The sequence below is a fragment of the Eucyclogobius newberryi genome, unplaced genomic scaffold (assembly GCF_026437365.1).
Source record: "Eucyclogobius newberryi isolate DKJ021-1_F unplaced genomic scaffold, fEucNew1.0.hap1 SCAF_15, whole genome shotgun sequence".
NCBI lineage: Eukaryota > Metazoa > Chordata > Actinopteri > Gobiiformes > Gobiidae > Eucyclogobius > Eucyclogobius newberryi.
In genome coordinates, this window is record NW_027315779.1 from 1,266,914 (window position 1) to 1,283,020 (window position 16,107).

Below are 16,107 nucleotides of genomic sequence, written 5' to 3' on the forward strand. Positions count from 1 at the left end.
GTCATGTAGCTGAAGGTGTTAGCATTAGCATACGTCATGTAGCTGAAGGTGTTAGCGTTAGCATACGTCATGTAGCTGAAGGTGTTAGCGTTAGCATACGTCATGTAGCTGAAGGTGTTAGCGTTAGCATACGTCATGTAGCTGAAGGTGTTAGCGTTAGCATACGAACACCTATTCACCACTCCAGTGCGACTTATGTTTGTTTTTTCCTCTCTATTATTCATTTTTGTACTTATACTTCAGAAAATACAGTAAACGCATATTAAATTCACCTGACGTTTTGCCTCCAACACCATATTTGGATTGTGCCTGATGTCTCTTTCTTTTCAAACGTGTGGGTCCCTCTGAAAGGCCGTCTCCCTCGGGCTCGTTCTGATTGGCTCGGGTCAGATGACATGGCGGTGTTGGCGTTAGCGGCGGGCACAGGACTCTGAACCGCTCAGAGACACTGTCTGAACGGCTGCTGTTAATTGATGGCGACTGTAAGTGATCAGCCACATCCTGACACATGGGACAAGCAGAAAGCGCTGGCTCTTTCCTCTGCGGGTCGCTGCAGTAAAGCCCCGGCACGCTCAGAGAAACAGGAGCTTTAGGAGTAAGAATGTCATCTGTGGTGTGTTGGGACCACTGTGTCTTTCCCCCGTGCCATACGGGCCCGGGACACGCTTTTTGTCTCACTAAATCCTCCATAAGAACAGTGAAAGCCCAGTGAAGTGGGGTTGTCCTTCTCTATCCTTCTTCTTTTCTCCTTCTTCTTTTCTCCTTCTCCCCTTCTCTCCTTCTCCCTCTCTCCTTCTCTCTTTCTCCCCTGCTTTCTTCCCTTTTCCTTCTCTCCTTCTCCCCTTCTCTTTCGCTCCTTCTCTCCTTCTCCCTCGCTCCTTCTCCCATCCTCCTTTCTTGTTCTCCCCTTCTTTCTCCCCTTCTCCTTCTCCCCTTCTCTCCTTCTCCCTCTCTCCTTCTCTCTTTCTCCCCTGCTATCTTCCCTTTTCCTTCTCTCCTTCTCTCTCGCTCCTTCTCTCCTTCTCCTTCTCCCCTTCTCACTCTCTCCTTCTCCCTCTCTCCTTCTCCCGCTCTCCTTCTCCCCTTCTCATTTTCCATCTTCCCTGTTCCCTCTCTCCTTCTCCTTCTCTCCTTCTCCCCTTCTACTTTTCCATTTCCCCTTTTCCTTTCTCCTTCTTCTTTTCTCCTTCTCCCCTTCTCCTTCTCTCCTTCTCCCCTTCTCCCTCTCTCCTTCTCCTTTTCCTTCTCCCCTTCTCCTCCCTCCTTCTCCTTCTCTCCTTCTCCCTCTCTCCTTCTCCCCTTCTCCCTCTCTCCTTCTCCTCCCTCCTTCTCCCTCTCTCCTTCTCCCCTTCTCCCTCTCTCCTTCTCCTCCCTCCTTCTCCTTCTCCCCTTCTCCTTCTCTCCTTCTCCCCTTCTCCCTCTCTCCTTCTCCCTCTCTCCTTCTCTCCTTTACCATCTCCCCTTCTCCCTCTCTCCTTCACTCCTTCTCCCCTTCTCCTTTTCCTTCTCCCCTTCTCCTCCCTCCTTCTCCTTCTCTCCTTCTCCCTCTCTCCTTCTCCCCCTCTCCCTCTCTCCTTCTCCTCCCTCCTTCTCCTTCTCTCCTTCTCCCCTTCTCCCTCTCTCCTTCTCTCCTTCTCCCCTTCTCCCTCTCTCCTTCTCCTCCCTCCTTCTCCTTCTCTCCTTCTCCCTCTCTCCTTCTCCCCTTCTCCCTCTCTCCTTCTCCTCCCTCCTTCTCCCTCTCTCCTTCTCCCCTTCTCCCTCTCTCCTTCTCCTCCCTCCTTCTCCTTCTCCCCTTCTCCTTCTCTCCTTCTCCCCTTCTCCCTCTCTCCTTCTCCCTCTCTCCTTCTCTCCTTTACCATCTCCCCTTCTCCCTCTCTCCTTCACTCCTTCTCCCCTTCTCCTTTTCCTTCTCCCCTTCTCCTCCCTCCTTCTCCTTCTCTCCTTCTCCCTCTCTCCTTCTCCCCCTCTCCCTCTCTCCTTCTCCTCCCTCCTTCTCCTTCTCTCCTTCTCCCCTTCTCCCTCTCTCCTTCTCTCCTTCTCCCCTTCTCCCTCTCTCCTTCTCCTCCCTCCTTCTCCTTCTCTCCTTCTCCCTCTCTCCTTCTTTGTGCAGCGCGGTTTTCAAAGACCAGTTGTCATTTAAAAACGATTGCATCACCCCTCCTCGCTCGAGTCCATTCATCTTTAGTTGAAATTACTTTTAGAAGATGGCAATGAAAATACAATATACCACTTTTTAATAACAGAGCAATCCGAGGCAAATAAAGTGAGTGTCAGAGGTTCAAACATTGACTAGGAGTAAATAAGATAGTACTATCAATACATCAAGATAATATATAAATCCCTGCATCTGCTCTGCTGGTCTCAGTAGAAAATACATCATCACGTTTGCTCAATAATTGGACATTTGTATTACATGCTGTACAAATTAAAATTAAAAATAAATTCGCTATAACTCAGTGGGTACATTTACACGCCCAGATACAAATACCAGATAATATGAATAGTCAGATTACCTCATCTCATTTTTAATGTGCATTTACATAAACAAGATTAATTGGATAATGATCTCATTTCCGGGCATTAAAGATGATTTAAATGACATGCAAACTGCAAAATAAGACGATTTGATGTTTTTTACATGTCATTTTAATTATCGTTTACATGTACAGTATAACCGCAGCCACTTAATATATATTTTAGAGTAACTGTTGTTTTTGGATGACAAAGTACAATGGATTTTCAACTGAAACTTTCAATCTTCAAACGTTCTTTTACATTTGATTTTGCCAGATTGTTTTTTACATCAGATTACTCACATACATGCCATTTCCATGATCTAATAACACCTGAAACCTGATAACGAGCATATTTTTGATGCGCAAACTGCAATCGTAGCCAGTTCAAGCTGGATATAACGCATGCTTTTCGAATGGATCAATAACAAGAGAACGTCGCTGTAACGTTTGGAAAAGCCACGTCTGAACTCATAAATGTCCACTTTTATTATCCGCCATTCTTTGTCGCTCATTTGTCATCATCTTCGGGCGACACTGAACAGTATTTCTGCAAAGTGAACGCCGCGCAGGTTTCACAGTCAAATCAACACGTTTCAATTTGTTTGGCTCAAAGTGTACACGGGTTGTGTCAGATTTATGCTCTTTGAAATGTCGTGTAATGTGTAAATATGTGGTTGAAATGCGTCTGGATAATGGACCAATGAGGGGAAAACACACAAGGTCAGTGTATAAATCTGGCACAGTCGATGGGGACAGATGCTGGTGCAAAAAGAGCATTTCTCTGTCAAATAAACGTTCCGACATGTGGCGACTTTGGTGCAGAGATGGATTTATTTGCACTAGTGTCCGATTTTGCTCATGTCGAAGCCAAACGTGCTTTTAAAACTAAATGAAATAAAATAGGAAATGTAGATCTGGATGCGTAATGTTAGTTCAGAATATAATATTGGTTGGTTTAAGCCAGGTTTTGCTGTCTCGAGCCTGTTTTAGTCCAAGTTTAGTTCCGGGTTTCGTCTTGACTTGGTTTGTTTAAGTGCGAACACAGATTAATGGATAGATCTGTAGAAACACTAGCAAACTTGTAACTTAAAGCGTAGCACAAATGTACCTTTTTGAGTATTCTTAATTTTTTTATATATATATTTAAATGGTTTTATTTTTCAAATTTATAACAAAGCAAAACACAGAAGAAAAGAACATGACCAGAGAGTGGAGACATAAACCAGAATAAGCAGAAATCCAATAACAGCCATAAATGGAAAAAAAAAGGAGACAAATCAAGGCACACAGAACCCAAATTAAACGTCCCATTTAGTCCACAGTCCGTCCAACATGTCCATTTTCAAGTCCAAATTGTGTATTTTCCATTGTATGAATGTCCTTGGTTGTTGGTCTTTTTTGAGTATTCTTAAAGTTTAAAGTTAGCCACACAATTCTTACACGAACGCTAAGCTGTTTTTTTTCTGCTACAAAGAGTTTTAGTTTTCAGATATATATGTCAGATGCCCTTAACAATTCAACACTTCCCTTTAAGGGTCGGACAAAACCATTTCCTCAAGACAAGATGTGAGATTTAGACATAATCTAATACATAAATTGTGCGGTTCAGTTCACATTTTTACTTATTTTATAGTTTTCCTCCTCTGTAGCTGTTCACTGCTTTTTGAAACTCAAAATGCTGAACTCACCAGTAAGGATGTCACGATTATTAGATTAATCGATAATCGTGATTATTCAAATCACAATATAATTGTAAGAACCAAAAAACAATAATTGCGACAATTGTAGAAGCAAAATTACGTTGTCTTAGTCGAAAATCGAGCTAAATGCAAAGGTATTATATATGATCTGGCTATTTCTGTCAAATTTGACTTCTTTTTGTCACAAACTTGAGGAACAGTAACATGTTAGACAACGGAAATGAAAGAAAATTCAATATTTCACGGTTGTTGTTGTTGTTGTTGTCACAGTCACAATAATCGTGGCTAACTATTTAAATCATGATTATTTTTCTCACAATAATAGTGAACAATCGTTAAATCGTGATTATTTTTCTCACAATAATCGTAACACTGACATTTGCTATCGTGACATCCCTTCTCACCAGCGCTTAACCATTTAAATTTTTTTTTTTCAACACATCAGGGGGAAATAAAACTCCTCATGTTTCAACAAACTTACCGGCACGCCCTGTTCCTCTAGCCCTTTTTACCTACGCAGAAAGAAAACTTCAAATAAGTAAAAGCTAATTGAATTTCCATCAGTAATCTCCATAACAACCCCTGCCAGAAAATGCCACGCTTTGAAAGACCTTTTGTCCAGTTGATATAAAGATACACTCTATACATACGCAGTCCTGCATCGTGCTCTTGCTTTTCCCCTCCACAGAGATGAGCGCACAGTGAAAGTGACCTGGCCTCAAAGCAGATGGCAGCGCATGGCGGAGGCCTTTCTCCCCTTTGTGGCTTTGCTTTCATAAACTGAAAAAAGCAGCTCTTGTCGGGGGAATGGGCCGCCTCCTCTTGAGTGTGTGCGTGCGTGTGTGTGTGGGTGTGTGTGTGCAGGTGGATGTGAGCTTACAGCCGAGCGAGTGCAGCGCAAATGTGCCGTGGCAGCAGAGCCATAGCCACTGGAGGCCATTTTAATGAATAGCGGCATTCAGGGCGAGACATGAACGAGACAAATTTGAAAAAGGAAAAAGAAAGATCCTCCACTTCCTTCCATGAGGGGTCCCAGCTGGTTGGCAAACGGGTTACTGGTGCTACAAGCTGTATTTAGTGTCAGTCAGGCCACATGGAGACGACATGGCTCCGCTCCATCGGTCAACACATTGGAAAAGCAGTTATTTTGACTCCGTACTATGCCAAAGGTCTTTGAAATACTTCTGGTCATCTTGCCACATCGATCACGTTACTATTGGCTGACGAATAGATTAGCTTCAAATATCGACACTGCCGGTCCACTTGGATTGAACTAATCAAATACAGAAGGTACGAGCTTCCTGCTGGAGATCTGCTGCAGGTGGGAGGATCCTTCAGCTGCAATGTGCTGTTCAAATGCGTTTGAGAAGGGTCAAAACGCACCGAGAAGAAGCAGAGAAAAACATCTGAGCTAATGTACTACAGATCTGAACCCCAGTGAGAGTGTTTGGGACGAGCTGGAGAAGGTTTTGTGCTGTGGTCATGTTCTCACATCATCAATACAAGATCTGAGTGAGAAATAATGCAACACTGGATGGAAATAACAATTTTGATATTGCAGAAGCTCATTGAAACTATGCCGCTGTGTGCTGTGATCAAAGCTAAAGGAGTTCCTGCCAAATATTAGAATGTGTGCCCCGTTTTTTCTGTGGTGACTTTTTTGGACCAGCAGTGTATGTGATTTCTGGTAATTACAATGTTCCCCAAGTTCCTGTAGTAGACAAATTGTCTGTTATTGGCTAAAATGGTTGCTAACTGGCCAATTTAACGAAAGTAAGAGGGATGAGTAGTTCTCAAAATGTGGTGCAATTTTAGATTTGGTGTTTGCGTGATATTCAAGTGAGATACATTTCAGGTTTATGCATCTTTAGTCTTACTAAACTCTCAAAGACACTTCACTATTACGCGTTGTGAGTGATAAACTGAATCAACCAATTTTAGTCAAGGTAGAAAAGATGATACCTTCATGTCTTACCTATTGTCTGCTATAGAAGAAACAACAAAACTGTTCTACTTAAAATGAATTATCTTAATCTATTAACGTAATAAACAAGTTTTCAAAAGGAATCATCTGTTCACTGTTTCGATTGCCATTCAGAATCTTTATCAATAATAAATTTAACCTGTGATGCGCCTGAACCTCCTTCATTTTTAAGGTTAAACCTCCGGCGTAATCTAAAACAGCATGATTGGTCTAAACAGCGTGTCAATCCAATCCCCCATCCAAAAGTTTCATCATCAATCATTCCTTTTATGAGTTCACGTGTTAACTTGTGACAGCCATAATCTACACCTCACCTACCTAAAGCCACAGTTGCTTCGCTTTGTGACATATAACTTGCGATGTGACGTTTTGCACACCTTTTATCCGTCTACGTAGCATGAAATACTGAACGTGGACGTTTGTCTTTGCTGTGAGGCGGAGGATTGTGCCAAAAACACTAGCACATCCCAACACGAGCGCTCCAAAAAACAACCCCTCCATTGTCCCCCATAAATCAAAACCACTAAATGCCGTTTCAGGCTCAACTGCTATTTCTCTACTTCTGGGAGCGCACGGCCATAACTTTGGTGTAATGATCATTCAATTATAGACCACTCCGGAAGACCATTACGCGCTGCCACACTCTTATCCATCATCTTTGTGTGCGCGCCGCTTCATGGGAATTGCAACACTAGCGTTTGTCGATTGTTCTCAAGTTTTACCAGGTGCGAACGCCGGCCAAACGTGCGCCCCTCCACGCCCCTCTACGCCGTAAATATTCATCGCTGGAGACGGCGCCGTTTTATTCTTGTTTTCACCGATTCGCCCGCTGTCCTCCCTCCTTCCCGACTTCCACTGCAGTTTCACGTTTCTCACTCAATCTTAATTCCGGGATTTTTCAAAACACACTCTCTCAGCAAGCGACCTCCATCCGCCTCCTGCTGTGGTGTTATTGAAAAGGGACTTCCCAACAGAGCAAAGATAGTGTCCTGTTACCAGAGGTGGGTGGAGTATGGACAAATTATGCTCAAGTAAGTGTACGGTTACTTTAACCTGGTATCGCTCAAGTAGAAGTGCAAACATATTGGTGAAGCTGATGATTGTTACTCTCTGGACGTAATATTTGATTTGTAGTTTGAGGATGATGTGATTGGACGGGCAAAGCGTTACGTAATGCAGATTGATCAGTCAATGTGTGAAGAAACGAAGCAAGAAACACAAATTCCTTTGATACGGTCGAACGAGCTTTTGTCACGTTGAAACATTATTCTCAAGGAAAGTACTGTTACTTCAAAGACAAATCTATTTCTTAAGTAGGAGTAAAAGCATAGAGTCTACAAACTACTTTCAAGAAGTGCAATTTAAAAAAAATAAAAAATATATATATATATATATATATATATATATACATTTACTCAAGTTTAGTTAAGTGTTTGTGATAAAACACTGACAGAGACTAAAAGGAAATGTTAAAGAAAGAGAGCTCATGCCATGTAAATATATTATTTTATATGTTATATGTATTTATATTTATGTTTGTACTTTTTTTGTATTTTATTGTCCTTTACAAATGGTCTTGAGAACATTAGTTTTGGCATCTCATGTTTTAGAACGTAAATTAATTCAAAACCACACATTACTTCCTTATCAGTCAGGCGTTCCCTCATCAGGATTTATGTCGGCACTCCATCTATTGGCAGCAGAGGGAAATACTGTGGGGAAATAAAGAAAAATCATTTAAACATACAGTTGTAATGAAATGAGAGTCAGAACAAATCTGGCGAGGAGTCTTCCACCTGTGACGAAGAGCAGAAAAAGACCTCGTCAACAGGACAAACGAATAAAGTGTCCCAAGTTTAACTCCAGGTGTTTTTATTGAGGGAACAATGATATAAGATGATTAAAAGTTCAAAAAGTATGTGTAATGTTAAATCTGACTGTGGGGCGCCGGTGTCCCCGCATTTTCTCACAAATTCAAAGGCTTCGACCATTACCGTTGTGACCGCCCCTTTGCTCGTGATGGCGGCCGGCCGGTTGATGACGAGACTGTCGGTGAAAAGATGCTGCCATTTGTATAATACCTGTAGTTGTTCTGTTTCTGTAGCTGAATTAAAACTTCAGGCTCTCAATTCAGTCTCAACAGTAAAATACTTGGACATATAAAAGTGGATGTCCTGATCCTGGAGAACCTCAGCTCACTCACACCCACCACAGCGATCCAGACTTCTGCATGAGGCTGGAACTCTGCCTCAAGAGGGCTTTGAGCGCTGTCAGAAGTGTCGCCGGCGTTAGCACATGAGCGGAGGAGGAGAAGAAGAGCGAGGGCGGGAGAGAGGAAGCGCGAGGGGGGAGGAGGAAGGCCGAGGGCGGGAGAGAGGAAGAGCGAGGGGGGAGGAGGAAGGCCGAGGGCGGGAGAGAGGAAGAGCGAGGGGGGAGGAGGAAGGGCAAGGGCGGGAGAGAGGAAGAGCGAGGGCGGGAGAGAGGAAAGGCGAGGGGGAGAGAGGAAGAGCGAGGGGGGAGAGAGGAAAAGCGAGGGCAGGAAAGAGGAAGAGCGAGGGGGGAGGAGGTAGGGCGAGGGCGGGAGAGAGAAAGAGCGAGGGGGGAGAGAGGAAGAGCGAGGGGGAGAGAGGAAAGGCGAGAGGGAGAGAGGAAAGGCGAGGGGGAGAGATGACGAGCGAGGGGGGAGAGAGGAAGAGCGAGGGCGGGAGAGAGGAAGGGCGAGGGCGGGAGAGAGGAAGAGCGAGGGGGGAGAGAGGAAGAGCGAGGGGGGAGAGAGGAAGAGCGAGGGGGGAGAGAGGAAGAGCGAGGGCGGGAGAGAGGAAGAGCGAGGGCGGGAGAGAGGAAGAGCGAGGGAAGGTTGGTAGGTGTGAAGGACCTGTACAGGTTTCAGCCGTGTGTGTGTGTGTGTGTGTGTGTATGTGTGTGTGTGTGTGTGTGTATGTGTGTGTGTGTGTGTGTGTGTATGTGTGTGTGTGTGTGTGTGTATGTGTGTGTGTGTGTGTGTGTGTGTGTGTATGTGTGTGTGTGTGTGTGTGTGTGTGTATGTGTGTGTGTGTGTGTGTGTGTGTGTGTATGTGTGTGTGTGTGTGTGTGTATGTGTGTGTGTGTGTGTGTGTATGTGTGTGTGTGTGTGTGTGTATGTGTGTGTGTGTGTGTGTGTGTGTGTGTGTGTGTGTGTGTATGTGTGTGTGTGTGTATGTGTGTGTGTGTGTGTGTATGTGTGTGTGTGTGTGTATGTGTGTGTGTGTGTGTGTGTGTGTGTGTGTATGTGTGTGTGTGTGTGTGTGTATGTGTGTGTGTGTGTATGTGTGTGTGTGTGTGTATGTGTGTGTGTGTGTGTGTGTGTGTATGTGTGTGTGTGTGTGTGTGTGTGTGTGTGTGTGTGTGAAGAGCATTGGCAGCTCTGTCTGTGAGACTGAACTGTTAGAAAGCAGTGATGAAAACGCTCTGGTGTGTGGCACATGTGGAAGGCGAGCGACGGAGGCACTAACAAACACTGTTCAATGAACACATGCAATACTTAACCATGTGCAATACTTACTTGACCATGTGCAATACTGACTTAACCATGTGCAATACTGACTTAACCATGTGCAAACCATGCGCAATACTGACTTAACCATGTGCAATACTGACTTAACCATGTGCAATACTGACTTAACCATGCACAATACTGACTTAACCATGTGCAATACTGACTTAACCATGTGCAATACTGACTTAACCATGTGCAAACCATGCGCAATACTGACTTAACCATGTGCAATACTGACTTAACCATGTGCAATACTGACTTAACCATGCACAATACTGACTTAACCATGTGCAATACTGACTTAACCATGTGCAATAATGTCACATTCATGTGCATATAACTGATGTAAATAGAGTGTTTATTTGACCATTATTATTAGTATTATTTTGTCTTACGCTAGCTGTTTTTATTTTGTCTTTATTTTTCCCCTCCATTCCTTATTGAGAAATGGAAGGTTTTGTCTATAGGAGTTTTTATTTATAATAGTTTTGTTTATAAGAGTTTTCCTATTAAGTTTTTTTAAACTTCCTATGAGTTATCTGTCCTTTTCCTCTGTATCTACCTGCCCTGCGTTGCAACAATGAAATTTCCCCATGTGTGGACAAGGATTATCTCATCTTATCTTACATGCTGCATGATGGAGTGTCACTAATGTATCAATACCATTAAACATAAGGGTCATATCATATACATTGACTGATATGAGTTTTTGACCATGTTATAATGTTGTTTCCTCTGACTGAGCTGCATTTGGATGGATTGATTCATGTTTGTTTGATTAATCCTCTGTTTTCTGGCATTCGAGGTGAGAATGTTTCAAAGATAATTACATGTTTACACGTACCTCTTATCTCCGCCCACAGCCCTGTTTGCAACTACTACAAAACAATTGACTCTTGGTCCTTCATGTAGGGTTAAACAATAAAAGACATTTTCAGTTTTTTTAACAAACAGAAAATCAATGTTTCATGTTTCACTTTTTAAGCTGTTTAGATCAATATTGAGTTTTACAAAGAAAACAATATAAAAAAAAATAAAAAAATTAAGTAGTAAATGATATTGTCATGAATTCAAAAAGTAGATATGTCATTTGGAAAAAGTGGTATTTTTAGACGCTGCCCAGACTATTGGAAGACTGTCAATCTGCACCAATCACTCACATCAATCACACTCCACATTCACACGCGGGCAAGGTGGGTGGAGTGTCTTGCCAAAGGACGCGACACTAGGCACTTCTCAGCTAGGTACAACGTTGGCTATAGCGTGACTGCTCAAACCACGGAGCCACTTAAAAAACAGTCTGCGTAATCCCTCATTGATAGAAACGTTTTGAAGACAGTCATCTGGACACTGCTTTTTAAACCAAGACATTTCAACTTACTGCCTACTGAATGAAGATGAGCGTTTTACCGCTGGGCCACTGCACATCCAAATGAGCCTCGCACATGTAAAATGATCAAAGAACGTAACAAAGACTCAAACTGTATCTGCAAATGGATTCGTTCTATAGCCTGTCGGTCTGTGGGTAGAAGCATCGCTCTCTTTCTCTGTGGTTCTCCTCAAGGTTTCTCTTTTACCCACTGTTCTTTCCTCATAGAAAAGGAGGTTCTAAGGACAGTTTTCCTTTTTTTTTTTTTTTCCCGTGAATGTTCGTCAATCTGCTTGTCTTTATTGGCCAGTGACAGTTTGATTTGACCGTTTATGTTGGTTAAATTGGTCATGTTTGGCGACGGCTTTCACATTTAATCGTGTGGATAGAAACTCTTCTACACATTGACCGTGATTTTGCACAAAACACTCATGTAAGACTGCGTAATAACTGTGCAAACCTTAAATGCTCTAAGTGTTCTTTTTTTCCCTCTTCTTCCAGGGACACCGTCTAAACCCGCCGTCGTCTTCCTGAAAGCCACAGCGCTTTGTTTCCGAGCACAAATCTTGCACCAGACCTACAATTCCACAATAACTAGATGCTTAACACTTGCCAAGGACTCTCTTATGCAGCCTCAGTGCGTTTTAATTCTTTTTAAGTCGGCCCTTCGAAGGCTGCGAAAAGCGGATGCACCCGTTTGCGCACGATCGCCGACAACACAAGCTCACAAACCCGGCCGGAGCCTTGGGTTTGAAGACTCTAATATTTATTTCGCTTTTCAACGCGAAGACAAGCAAAACAACATGGAGGACATTTTTAGTCCACACTTGAGGGAAAGGATGTGACCAACCAACCCAAGAAAATCTCATCTCTTCCCTTTTTTTTTTTGTGTCCCCCTTTCAAAGCAAATTTTCAGGTTCATTGGTCAAACTTTCACTGATGGAGCACGGAGAAGGAAATCTTCCCATTTCGGTTCCTTGGTTCACGCAATTAGTGTCGTGTTTTCATTATTATTATCATAGATTAGCCAAGTGTGTACTGTAAAAGGTTGGACACTGCCAAAGTACTCATTAAGTATTCCCTAAACTGCATTGGTGCTTAGACGCCGCAGTAAATTAACAAAATGATCCAAATGGGCAAAAATACAAAGGCACAAACGTATTCTGAATGACTTGATGACAAAAAGAGGTTCTGTCCATGGTTTTGTTGAAATAATAATACATGATTGTCTGTTGTTCGAAGGTCTGGCGTGCAGCGTGCAACGTTTGTTCATGAATCGGTCAAATGAAAGTCCTTGCCAATCAAGAAACTTCTGGGAAATTGCATTATGATCAGTTGGATTCATTTTTTATTGGAAAAGTCAACTGGATAACTGAACGTTACAATCAAACACATCAAAACCACTCGAACATGACGAGTAGTTTAAGGCAGAAGAGGTTCTATTTTCCCCAAACGCCAGACTAAAATGAGCCCCATTATAAAGCAAAGTTGTTCTTGAACTCTTTGGAGGTCAAACCAACGGCTGGACTCTTTGTGAAGCTGAGACTCTGATTCTGAGTTACTCTAATTATAAGTGTGAACCAGCTCTGCACAGAGGAATATCAGATTTTAAACTCCACCTAGATTTTCTTTGGTAACTATACAGAGCGGTGCGGGAGGAGGCCTGCTGACCTCGACTGGGGATGTCGTCGGATGGTGGAAGGAATACTTTGAGGATCTCCTTAATCCCTCAGTCACGTCTTCCGAAGACAAAGTAGAGACCGGGGACTCGGAGGCTGGCTCATCCATCACCCAAGCTGAAGTCACTGAGGTTGTTCGCAAACTCCTCGGTGGCAGGGCTCCGGGGGTGGATGAGATCCGCCCTGAGTACCTAAAGTATCGGGATGTTGTAGGACTGTCTTGGTTGACACATCTCTGCAACATCGCGTGACGGTCGGGGACCGTGCCTCTGGACTGGCAGACCTGGGTGGTGGTCCCTCTGTTCAAGAAGGGGGACCGGAGGGTGTGTTCCAACTACAGAGGGATCACACTCCTCAGCCTCCCAGGTAAAGTCTATTCCAAGGTACTGGAGAGGAGAATCCGACCGATAGTCGAACCTCGGATTCAGGAGGAGCAGAGTGGTTTTCGTCCCGGTCGTGGAACACTGGACCAGCTCTATACCCTCCATCGGGTGCTCGAGGGTTCATGGGAGTTTGCCCAACCAGTCCACATGTGCTTTGTGGATCTGGAGAAGGCTTTCGACCGTGTCCCTCGGGGTGTCCTTTGGGGGGTGCTCCGGGAGTACGGGGTCCGGGGCCCTTTGCTCAGGGCTGTCCGGTCCCTGTATGACCGGAGCAGGAGCTGTGTTCGCATTGCCGGCAGTAAGTCAGGCCTGTTCCCAGTGTATGTTGGACTCCTCGGTTCTGTTCATAATTTTTATGGACAGAATTTCTAGGCGCAGTCGGGGGTCGGAGGGTGTCCGGTTTGGGGACCACAGGATTCCATCTCTGCTGTTTGCAGACGATGTTGTCCTGATGGCTCCATCAAACCGGGACCTGCAACATGCACTGGGACGGTTTGCAGCCGAGTGTGAAGCGGCTGGGATGAGAATCAGCACCTCCAAATCCGAGGCCATGGTTCTCGACCGGAAAAAGGTGGCTTGCCCTCTTCAGGTGGGTGGGGAGTCCTTGCCCCAAGTGGAGGAGTTCAAGTATCTCGAGGTCTTGTTCACGAGTGAGGGAAGGATGGAGCGTGAGATCGACAGGCGGATCGGTGCAGCGGCTGCAGTGATGCAGTCGCTGCATCGGACCGTTGTGGTAAAGAGGGAGCTGAGCCGAAAGGCAAAGCTCTCTATTTACCGGTCGGTCTACGTTCCTACCCTCACCTATGGTCATGAGCTTTGGGTAGTGACCGAAAGAACAAGATCGCGGATACAAGCGGTCGAAATGAGTTTCCTCCGGGGGAGGAGCTCAGAGTAGAGCCGCTGCTCCTCCACATCGAGAGGAGCCAGCTGAGGTGGCTGGGGCATCTGCTCCGGATGCCTCCTGGGCTCCTCCCTCGGGAGGTGTTTCAGGCATGTCCCACCGGGAAGAGGCTCCGGGGAAGACCCAGGACATACTGGAGAGACTATGTCTCTCGGCTGGCCTGGGAACGCCTCGGGATCCCCCCGGAGGAGTTGGAGGAAGTGTCTGGGGAGAAGGAAGTCTGGGAGTCCCTTCTCAGACTGCTGCCCCAGCGACCCGGCCCCGGATAAAGCGGCAGAAAATGGATGGATGGATGGAAATATACAGAGCAGTATAGAGGTGTCTGGAGGATGGGCTGATCAACAGTCTGTGAAAACTGCAACTGATTTGACTAAAAAGTCCCTCAAACCACTTTATTTGTCAAATTAGTATACATTTTCAAAGAGGAATTGTCAAAACCCAACGTAGAAAGTAACACATAAATATCCATATAAAAATCGTATTATTATTTATTTATTTGTCTTTATTTTTGTGGCTGTTTTGGAGACAAACTGAGCCTGACTCATCCCAGAATGTTTGATTTGACTGAAAATAAGTGGGTTACAGCTTTCTTTTCATATTCAACATGTCCAGGAGCTTAATATTTTCCTTTTGTCAGATGGTGGACAAAATAAAGAAAAAAGTCTGAGAGCCCACCTCATCATAACAGGTTATATATCTTTGTGCCTGCCCTTTTCAAAGCCAATGTCCAAAACAGAGAGTTAAAATCATATTACAATTAATAAATACATAAATAATTAAATACAAAACATGTCAACCAATATTCCAATCAACTCAATATTGTTAAACTCCATCACTTCTTCAAAATTCGAAGGGAATATGTTTTTTGGGGCAAGTTACATTTGAAATTTAGAATAAGTGATTATTAGAAGGTAAAAACGGATCACATAGTTTCTTAATATAGATTTTCATAAGGGCTGCAATAAATTAGTCAAAACTATATTAACAGTTTCTCTTGCAGTGTATTTCTTGATTTGTCCATTTAATAATACAGTAAACAATTTCACTAAAAGCTTGTCCTTGAGCTAACAGTTTAATTTATGGACACATTAGGGCATTGGAGCCTTGAGTGTATTTAATGACATGCACACTCAAAAACAAGCCATCAGTCCCTGGAGTATTGATCTACACCCCTCTAATTCCCCTTTTGTTTTTCCTATTTAGCTCCACAGTTTAAGTCCAAGTTAAAGATTCATATGACGCTGTTATTCATTAAACTGACAGGCCCCGCTTTTGTTTTCATGAAAAACAGTTCATAAATAGCAACCTAAACCCATCATCATCAATTATCCCAAACGCCACAGCACATTCATTAATAATCCTTGTGTGCGGATTTGCATGTTATTATGCTTTAGTCCCAATTAAGTCGACACGTGTGAACAGGAGAGGCCCGGAGTGGCTGCGCCGTCTGAGTTTATGTGTGTTTTTGTTGGTAAGATCCTCACAACATCCATCATCCAGAAGCTCTCCTCATTATAAGTGTCTGAAATGAACATGGTGAAATGCATTATGGTTTATTTATATGGAAGTGATTCAATTGAATGGAAATCCTGAAAGTAAATTAATGGAATTTGACAGTCTTGCATCCCTAATGTATGTATTAATAGTCATAGATGCAGTATGTACATATTGTATGGAATAAAGTAATTGTTGCATGAAATGTTATTAAAATAATAATAGCCAGTCCAATAAGAAATGGGAGTTAGCACAATAGTTGTGAATTACACATTGCTAAAAGTGTACATTTATAAAACTGTAAAAGTATAAAATGTGGGGCAACAAACAGTAGAGGAATGTGACTGCATGCACAATGAGTTATTACCTACAATGGAATAGAAATATAAGCAGTACATCATTAAACCAAGCCATTGTACAGATTCTGTTTACAGTATGTTATATCATAGTCAGATGAAACGTGATGTCATTTTAAATGTATGGAACTGAATAATATAGATTTTATCAATGGACCTACATTATTCATAACGAGTTCAAATGTTGTTT

The 16,107-nt window shown here is 43.4% G+C and overlaps 1 protein-coding gene across 1 annotated transcript in view; it reads left to right on the forward strand.

The window, feature by feature from the left end:
- Positions 1–12,052, forward strand: part of gabra6b (gamma-aminobutyric acid type A receptor subunit alpha6b) — a 45,367-nt gene extending 33,315 nt beyond the window's left edge. Inside the window, exon 10 of the mRNA XM_072445690.1 lies at positions 11,606–12,052. Within this exon, the coding sequence (XP_072301791.1) occupies positions 11,606–11,618 (13 nt within the window). The 3' untranslated portion in view covers positions 11,619–12,052. The remainder of the gene's footprint in view (positions 1–11,605) is intronic.
- The last annotated feature ends 4,055 nt before the right edge of the window (positions 12,053–16,107 follow it).